Source organism: Anolis sagrei, chromosome 4 (assembly GCF_037176765.1).
Source record: "Anolis sagrei isolate rAnoSag1 chromosome 4, rAnoSag1.mat, whole genome shotgun sequence".
Lineage (NCBI taxonomy): Eukaryota > Metazoa > Chordata > Lepidosauria > Squamata > Dactyloidae > Anolis > Anolis sagrei.
The window spans coordinates 42,667,656-42,677,378 of NC_090024.1; the positions used below are offsets into that span (position 1 = coordinate 42,667,656).

Consider the following 9,723-nt stretch of genomic DNA (forward strand, 5'->3'; position numbering starts at 1 on the left):
GCTGAAAAAAAATCACAGGAAAATCTATAAGCCACAGGGTTGCCATCCGAGCACTGATTAACTAATCCTTGTTATGGAAAATAAAGGAGCAAAGCATGATGAAGAAACCTAATATTTAGGTCAGGGGCAGGCAAAGGGCTGTACTTCAGATGTTTTTGAACTTCATCTCCCAGTTTTCTGCATCAATGGACTGCATCTCCCATTGGTCTACCAATTATAACCAGCAGTGAATAATGTTGTGCATGAGGAAGTGAACGGAGTAGGGGGGGGGGGGGCTTCACTTTGTTCAGCCCTGCTTCAAATACAGAGCAGATCATCATCAATTAAAATTTGTATAGTGTGAATACAAAGAATTAAAGGTTACAGAAAAGGAGTGTTTGTAATAGTGATGGTATTTAGGAAAACTGACATTGAGAAGGTTTCAGTGGAGGCTGGATATAAGATGATTTGGAATACGGCTCTCTTTAATGAGGGTCAGGCTTTTGCATGAAAACTTCCCACGAACACACTCACAAATGGAGCAATGATGACAACCTTGCAAGACATAGTGCCTTATGTCAATGATTACTATATAGTGAGACCACTTACCTGAATGCAGTATTAGGCAGATGTCCAAAGTATTGTACTAAAGCTTTCTTTTTCTTTTTTTCTTTGGTTGGGATGAGGCAGTAATTAAGTTAGATACATGTGTTTCACCTTTCTGTCCTTGGAATTCTTTCTATGGGAACAAATGCTTTAGTTCAGAATTGCCTGCTTTTCGTTGTGATCTTCTCTTCAAAGAGAGAGAGATAGACATTCTGGGTAAAGAAGGGAAGAAAGGTTCCCAGGAATGAAATCTTCAAACTGTGTGGGAAACTGGGTTAATATTTCATGAAGTAACTACAAAATAGCAGCATGGCAGGAACAAAACTCGAAGTACTTAACTGAAGCTACAATGAAACCTGTTGAATTTTTAATCCTGTTCATTATGTATTCACTGTTGTCTGTTGAAGGTAATGAAAACAATAGTGAAAACTGCTGTGAGAATATTTAAGGAAAGGGTTCTCTTCCCAAGGCATTTTGAATTGGGTTGGAGGGGGGAAAGCCCAATGAGAGATGCTTATATGGCACATGTTTGCTATACTGTTTCTTCAGAAAGTCTGTGATATGATTAATGTATTGTCAAAGGCTTTCATGGCCAGAATCCCGGGGTTGTTATGAGTTTTTCAGGCTGTATGGCCATGTTCCAGAAGCATTATCTCCTGACGTTTCACCTGCATCTATGGCAGGCATCCTCAGAGGTTGTGAGGTCCTCTGAGGATGCCTGCCATAGATGCAAGTGAAATGTCAGGAGAGAATGCTTCTAGAACATGGCCATATAGCCCGAAAAACCTACAAAAACCCAGTGATATGGTTCCCAGATAGACTTTCATCCATTGCTTTCCCCTCCAACTACAGCATGCATCTACCACATTCTACCAGTTCTACTCTTGCTATGCAGTACATGTATGGTACTATCCTCCAGTGATTGTTATTTATTTTCTAACATCTGGAAAATTGTTTCACATGTATACACAAGGATGACAATATATTTCAGTGCAGTATAATCAGTGAAATCACCTTTGAACCATTTGAGAACTCAAAAAGAACCTAACCATATAAGATCACTGAGAAATCAAAACTGAGTTTGCGCTATCTCCAAATTCTGGGATAAGCAGCCAGTTTTTCTCTTAGTAAAAAAAGAGGGGGGATTAGAGGCAATGTCAGTGATTGTCTAATCCAGGAGTCCTCAAACTATGGCCTGAGAGCCGGATAAGGCCCTCCAGGGTCATTTACCAGGCCCTCGCTCAGGGTCAACCTAAGTCTGAAATGACTTGAAAGCACACAACAACAATCCTATCTCATCATCCAAAAGCAGTCCCACACTTCCCATTGAAATACTAATAGGTTTATATTTGTTAAAATGGTTCTTCATTTTAATAATTGTATTGTTTTAAGTGTCTTTTGCACTACAAATAAGATATGTGCAGTATCCATAGGAATTCATTCATGTTTTTTTCAAATTATAATCTGGCCCTCCAACAGTTTGAGGGAGTGTGACCTGGCCTCTGTTTAAAAAGTTTGAAGACCCCTTGTCTAATCTCTAAGGAGAAGACATTCAACAGTATGAATGTGGCAGCCCAAGAGGCCTTCTTCCAGGTTATGAGGGACTCTCCTTGTAATGGTGATACATAGGGAGGCTCCTTCCCAACTCCAGCAGAGTTTCATAACCTGGCAGGCATATACAGGAAGAGGTGCTTTCTCAGATATCAAGGCCCCAACACCTTTTAGACTCACAGGGCCATTAACACATTGAAATCAAATGAAAAGCCTATTGACGGACAGCACGCTTCCTTTAAAATAAATGCCATATGGTTTCAATATGGTGCTCCCAGTTCCCAAGGTGTGAAATCAAGTGCCTGCTTCAGTAATATCTGACATGCATTGTGCTGAAAAGACAGCCTCCTCACTGATATTACCTAAATACCATGCATGCATAATTAATAGGATTCAGCCAGGGGTGGGCTTTGATGGAAGAATGAAAACATGGAAGAAGAGCTAAGTTTGTAAAATGGAAGGAGAATGTTATTGTGGTGTTCGAGAGAAATAGCAGCTGGTAAAGTGAAGCCAGCATAATTAAGTAGGTGGCATTAATGCACTAGAGATAAGGGGTCACAAAAGAAGAACCAGCCCCCTAGTTCCTTTTCACTTCTGTCAAGTCCTGTCTAGTAATATAAAATGAGTGTCATAACATCATCATTGTGCAAGTTCCCTTCCAGTGCTGCATTTCATTAGTTGATACTGCTGAGAGTAAGGAAACTTGCAGAGAGTGATGATGACGATGATGATGATGATAGATAGATAGATAGATAGATAGATAGATAGATAGATAGATAGATAGATAGATAGATAGCTATCATTGGGTGTTACTGAGGAGAGTAGCAGCCCTATGTTTTAAAAGGCTAGATGGTTTCCCATCCAGGAGTATTTTATCAATGGATTTCTTGTAAAAACAAGATGATGGACTGCATCAGTAGTTCTTAAGCTGTGGTCCATGGAACACAGGGACTCTGTAGGTAGACTTCAGGCAGCAAGTGAACCACATCCCAAAAGAAAAATGAGTCCTTCCCTCCAACATCCTTCCTTTCCATTTGAAAATTGAATTTGAGTTCCTTTATCTGCAACTTTCACCAGATTCTTAAAGGAATCTGTGATACAAAAAAATATTAACGATGACTGGAATGCATGAGCATTGAGATCTACTTCCCATTCTGTGATTTTATGCTTGCCATCTGGCCTCTAAGTAACAATGTGAAGCATGAAGTCGTGGATCTAGAAACATTTTGATTTCTTTGTTTTGTAAGGAAGATTTATTAAAATATATGATTTAAGTGCTTTATAAGGAGTGAAAATTAATGCATCTGTCTTTCTTTTAGCATTAACCCATTTGCATTTCAGGATATTTTTACAGCTCTGTTTTTTCCCCCCACCATCTATATTCCATATATTTTGATGGCATATCTGTATGATATTAATTTTCAAAACCAATATGTCTTTTCTGTTCCAGGCAGCTTTAAGTGCCTTGAAACAGTTTTCAGAACATGGACTGGATCCAGTTGAAGGAACATCGGAAGTTGAAAATAGTTCATTTGAAAAGTAAGAATTAATTTCATATTATTTTGCAAGGAAAGTGTGGAACAGGGATGGGCAACTGTTCAGGATCACGGGCCCAGAGGTATTGGGCACCCCCCCCCCCCCACACACACACACAATTCCCATTGTGGAATACATACAATTTCACTGTAGTTTTGACCCATGCTCCACCATCTGAACCCCAGGAGGGGTATTTTTTTTTCCAATGGGAAGTGTCCCCTCCAAAAAATAATACAAGGCAGAGTCCTGAAGGCCTCAGAAATAGTCATCAAGGTTTTGCGTAGCTAGTGGACTGCACACTGAATAAAATATATGCTTTGAAGTTTCCAACAGATGTAGCCTCTTTTGTTCTAATATTCATGTATATTTTGTAACCATTCCAACCCATTGCCAGAAAAAAAAAGTTTTAGAAGTGTTTTAGGCATCAATTCTTGGGTGTCTTAGAGAACAATGTGATTTGCATTTCAATATTCAATACATAATTTAGATGGCTTCTCTGATGTGTTCTTTTTTGTTTGTAAGTCCTATGATTTCATACAATCTACATTTTTTTTAAAAAAACTTAAGCGTTTCTGACAGATACTACGCAAAGATAAAGGCAGGGGATATGGAGTAGCATTTGGACATAACATGCTACAGAAATGGTGAAACCTGAATTAATCTGTAGCTAATTAATGCTTAAACAATAAGACATTCACATACAAAATAAATACATATGATATACAAGTTCAGCAGTATTAAGGTATTATATAAAATAATTGGCATAGGGATCCTGCATATCAGTGAGAAATTTTGCCTGAATTTTCATTTCTGCCAGGCAAAAAGAGAAACTTTGTGAGTTGCCATAGAATCAGTATCACACAGGAGATAGAATTAATATGCATCACCAGCCTCCCACACTCCAGCCACAGTGATCGAGAGCATTATGCCAATTATATGTTTGAGAAACTACTGCATGAACTAATTTTAATACAGCAGGCAGTGCATATTCAGGGAGGCTGTTGCCTCTTCCATGTACTTCAGGGCAATCAACCATGGTCCACCAAATACTTTTAGTAAGACTTGTCAATTCTTACTTGTCAATTCTGAAATGATTTGTATCATATCTTACAGATTATTCCAATACACATGTACATCTGATTGATGAAATAGATGATGTGATAGACATTCTGTCTTGTTAAACTTAGATGAGAAATACTGTATTTCCTCAATTCTAAGACACAGTTCTCCCTCCTATGTAAACATATCTAAATAATAACAACAGTAATAGGTAAAGGTAAAGGTTTCCCCTGACATTAAGTCTAGTTGTGTCCGACTCTGTGGGGTGGTGCTCATTTCCATTTCTAAGCCAAAGAGCTGGCGTTGTCCATAGATGCCTCCTAGGTTATGTGGCCAGCATGACTGCATGGAGAGCCATTACCTTCCCATCAAAGCAGTACCTATTGATGACTGCATGGAGCGCTATTATAATAGTAATAATGCTTTATTTATAAACCGCCTTATCTCCCCGAGGGGACTCAGAGCAGTTTCCAGCAAAATAAAACACCATGGCAAACATTTAATGTCAATAATAACATATAACCAAGACAGACTCAATAAAATTGAAGTAACAACTTAAAATAAAATAAACATAGTACAACTCAAACTTTACACATAATAAGGTCATAAAAACACAATTTGACAAAAGGTAATTGTTTGAGCTACGATGGGATATAGCTTACAAACGAGGTAGATGTTCAACAATTTGGCAAAGGTATATATCAAGATATAGTTAATCAAGATGTGTCATAGAATTGCAGATGTGTGTGTGTGTGTGTGTGTGTGTGTGTGTGTGTGTGTATTGACACACACACAGCCTTTTTCCTGTTGGTGGTATTGAAATTACTATGCGTGTAACAATAGAAGAAGTACGGTATCATAGATATAAAGTATCCTTATACCATTTTACATCCAAATAGATAGTAGCTACCACACAACTTCTCTTGTGGTTGTGCAAATGCAGAAATCTTGCAAAAGTATCATACAGAATGTACAGATTAATTTCCTTATGAATAAATGGGGTGAATGAAAGGGAAAAACACTTAACTAATTTCAGGGGAGCAAACCCCAAGTCACCAAGGTTCACATGGGGAGATGTCATCCTTCTTTGGCTGAACCAAACAGGGGCAAGTCCTAAATAAGTGGGTGCTGTAAGGGGAAAGCAAGAAGTGAAGTTGGAATTTTCAGCTGATATATAGTGGCTATTTGTAAACTAATTTAATCAAAACCATTAGCCACATGATCTCACCAGTATAGTATTTGAGCATAAATATTGTTGTTTCACTTCAGAACGTCCCCTTTGGTGGTGACCTTTGAATCTCATGTGCCATCTGCTAATAAAAATGTCTTAAAGATGTGCAACCCTGGACCTTACTGCTCTTGTTCATATATTAATCTTTCAGACAAGTCAAGCATCTGGGGGAGAATGCAGACAATAAGCAGACTAACTCAGGCACCGTTGCTCAGGACTGCCAAGATTCAAAGGCTATCGTCTAGGACCTTCCCAGCACCCTCGGCTGCCACTGCGTCCTTATAAACCTGTCAACACGCAATCCGGTGTATATGTACAAGGAAACAAATGACTAATGCCATTATTGTGAGTCTTATGTGACGACAACACTATTCTAACACGAGAGATAGCATATGTGGTGCTGTTAATTGAATGAGGGGGAAATAAATAAACACTAATTGTTCCCTCTCCAAACCAACAAAATCTACCAATAAATAATTCAAACTGCTACAGAGATAGCAAATAGGCCATCAAACCACCGGAATTTTAAACAGCAAGTAATTAACTGAAGACTTAGTGTGGAAGGAAAAGTTAAGTTTACAGTTGATTAATACTGTGGAGGAAATGAAATGTCAACATTGGGTTAAATTATACGACTTTCTAGTAGTGTGGAAGAAATTCAGCTCTCCTCTTTTTAAAAAAAATATGCTTGAATATTTTAAAATTAACCAATGACAGTGCTGTGAGAGTCGTAGCTGTTGTCTTCACATATAATCATGCAGCTTCTGTTTTTATGCTGACATTATGTGTTCCTCATCCTCTTAAAGACTGTGTTATAGCTGTAAAATGCACTATGCTGGGTTGTTCACAAACTGACGTCTAAATCATGACATGTATTCCCCTAGCTATTGATGACCAGTCTCGGTATATTTCCAAGAGAAAGCAGTGATGGTATTTGATTTCCCTGGCCGATGTTTGAGTGGTGCCTTGCCTCCAAGGGACACTTCCCCTTCTTTCATTCTGTTCTCTGTTGTGTGACACACACAACCCATTCTGTGTTTTGTATTGACTCACCATTTGCATCAACAGAGTGTTTTTAATTAACTTCATTGTGACCATGAAGAATAGAAAAATATGGCTAGAAAGGAAAATACGAAATGATGGCGTCAGTGTCTACAAATACCAGCTGCAATAGAAATTGGAATTTTCACTTGTATTCTGTACCAGCATATTTCAATTGAGTTGAACTGGTCAATGCAGTAAAACCACATCAGATCATGTATATAGCACTTGTGTTGCCTCTTCCTTGATTTGTAAAAGACACATCAGCTTTATCATTTGTGACCTGCTTAGTCTGTTCAACTGGTATAGCTCTCTCCAGTGAAACATATGCCCTCAGTTATTCTGTCAAGCACACTTGTCAAACGGAAGATGCACAGGCCAAATCTGGCCTTCCACATCTTTTTATGTGACCCTTGAGGCTTTCAATATCAGGGCAACAGTCTACAATTAGAATGGCCTTTTGAAGGCAACCATAAAGCTGATGTAGCCCTTGGTGAAAATGAGTTTGATACACCTTCTGTAGACCAATCTCTTTTTTTTCCTGACATTGTTATGTTGAGTCACCAGTTTATTAACAAAATGTATATTATTTTGTACATTTCCAGAAGTGTATCTATTAGAAAGCCAAGGAGAACTAACTCAAAGTGTTTGTTAAGGACTTCCAAGGTCATTGGCTATTACAATAGGTTTTGTGAGCTCCTACTGAAGACCAACATATTCATGTAACTCATATAAACTCATGATATCAATGGCTATTGTATTGCAGGAAAAATCTGCCCAGAAACTTTTCACTGTAGCATTTTTCTGCCAAAGTGGAAGTACAAAAAAAAAATCTCACTTACAGACATGCACACAGAGGGAGTTTAAAATGGTATTCTATAATACTTGTAATTCTGTGGTCATGTAGTGTCACACAGGAATTTTTATGAGGTGGAATTCTGCATCCTGAGAATGTCTGCATTAATATTATAAAGCAGGTTTAGTCTTTAAAAGCAAGCAAGCTTTCGTGGTTATAAAGAAAGCAGTCTTGAAAATATATGGGCACACATCTCAGAAGCTGTAAGTGGAGCTAAACTGGATTTCCACAGATTGAAAAGTTAAGCCTCCAGTGCCACACATACATCTGTGTTATTTCCTACGTTAAACAGAAACAGAATAGACGAAAACTGCAAAAAAAGAAGAAATGTTGCCCGTCACAGAATTAGGATCAGTCAGATTGCTACTCCCAGCTGGAATAGACCTACTAAATCAAGGTAACATGTAACTGAATCCCTCTGAATCAATGTAAGGCTAATAGTTATATTTAACTTTTATTTCTTTATGTGTGTGCAATTTTTTTGCATGCAAAATCTGTGCTAACTTGCCATGGATGATTTTTAGAACCACAGATATACACAGCCCTAAACATAACACTGTTTTCTCTAGCCATACTTTCAATTAACACTTAGAAAAGTTACTTTTTGTGGTACAACTTCCAGAAACTCACTTTTTAATGCTTTGACTTCATTCAAATCGACTCTAAGACATATGTGCACATGGAACAAAAATAACCACATATAGACACACCACTAACTAGGGTTCTATGCTGCAATCACATGAACACTCTCATATTTGTCCTTCATACTTTGTTTCATTTCCGTACATGACATCAGTAAAGTACTTGCAGTAGGACATGAGTGTGGCAGCTTTCCAGTACTTCACAGAGTTAGACCTGTATGATCATTCAAAACCCTTCCTTCTTCAGTCTAATCACAATTTATGATTTGGAATGAGCATATTGAGGTTTGTATCAGGCTTCTACATACCAATAGAATTCCATTTTAATTATAATTTCCCCAACATTCACTGTATTCACCCTTACACAATCTGGAGAGTTGTAATTTGTTTAGGCACCAGTAGTCTTTGGCAGAGAAGGTTAAAGACCTTGTAAAACTCCAGCTCCCATGATTTCAGAGCACTAAGCCATGGCAGTTAAAGTGGTGTCAAACTTTGTTAATTCTAAAGTGAAGGTGCACCTGAAGGCTTGCCACTATTAATCTATGAGTCAGATACGTTAGGAATCATAAGTTCTCTTTCGCAACTGAATTCCAAACCTTTCAAAGCAGTTTCCTAATTAAATAAGCATTGCTATTTTATTCCTGGCCCAAAATATGCAAAAACAACATATCCTGTCTTATCTTGGAAAGCTGACCAGGTTCAGCCCTGGTTAGTACTTGGATGGACAAAATCCAAGGAATAAGTACTTTGGGCTGTATTTCAGAGAAAGGAACTAGCAAAAAATACCTCTGTGTAGTCCCTGCCTTGAGTTGACAGGCAACTTGAAGGCACAAGCACACACATCTTTTATTCTTACTAGTCCTACAGAGCAACAGGCAGGATTTGTTTCTGGCACCCATGATACCATTTTGCCAAGCCAGGTTTGAGATTCATTAAGAATTGTGGCTCAGTGCAACAGTTAGAACGTATGTAGTATACCTACTCTTATTTTAAGGGTCTGAGGGGCCTATTTGTAACAGGTTACAAGCCTAATTTTATTGACAAATAGTATTTTAATTATGCCCTAAGGTCCAATGAAGTCCATAAGGATTTTCATCAAGAAAACCAAAGAGCCTAATGCAATTAAAAAGAAGGAATTTCAACTGGTCAATAGCAGCCCAAATAGGCTCTTATTTCACATTTAACTTTTGATTAGATAGTGCATATTCAAAGGATTTTCTTGC

The 9,723-nt window shown here is 38.0% G+C and overlaps 1 protein-coding gene across 5 annotated transcripts in view; it reads left to right on the forward strand.

Annotated features, from left to right (window-relative positions):
* STAU2 (staufen double-stranded RNA binding protein 2) overlaps positions 1-7,223 on the forward strand; it is a 194,250-nt gene extending 187,027 nt beyond the window's left edge. For all 5 annotated transcript variants that reach the window (XM_060775483.2, XM_067467394.1, XM_060775488.2 and 2 more), the window contains 2 exons: positions 3,587-3,675; positions 6,114-7,223. In XM_060775483.2, coding sequence (XP_060631466.2) covers positions 3,587-3,675; positions 6,114-6,207 — 183 coding nt within the window. In that variant the 3' untranslated portion in view covers positions 6,208-7,223. The remainder of the gene's footprint in view (positions 1-3,586; positions 3,676-6,113) is intronic.
* The last annotated feature ends 2,500 nt before the right edge of the window (positions 7,224-9,723 follow it).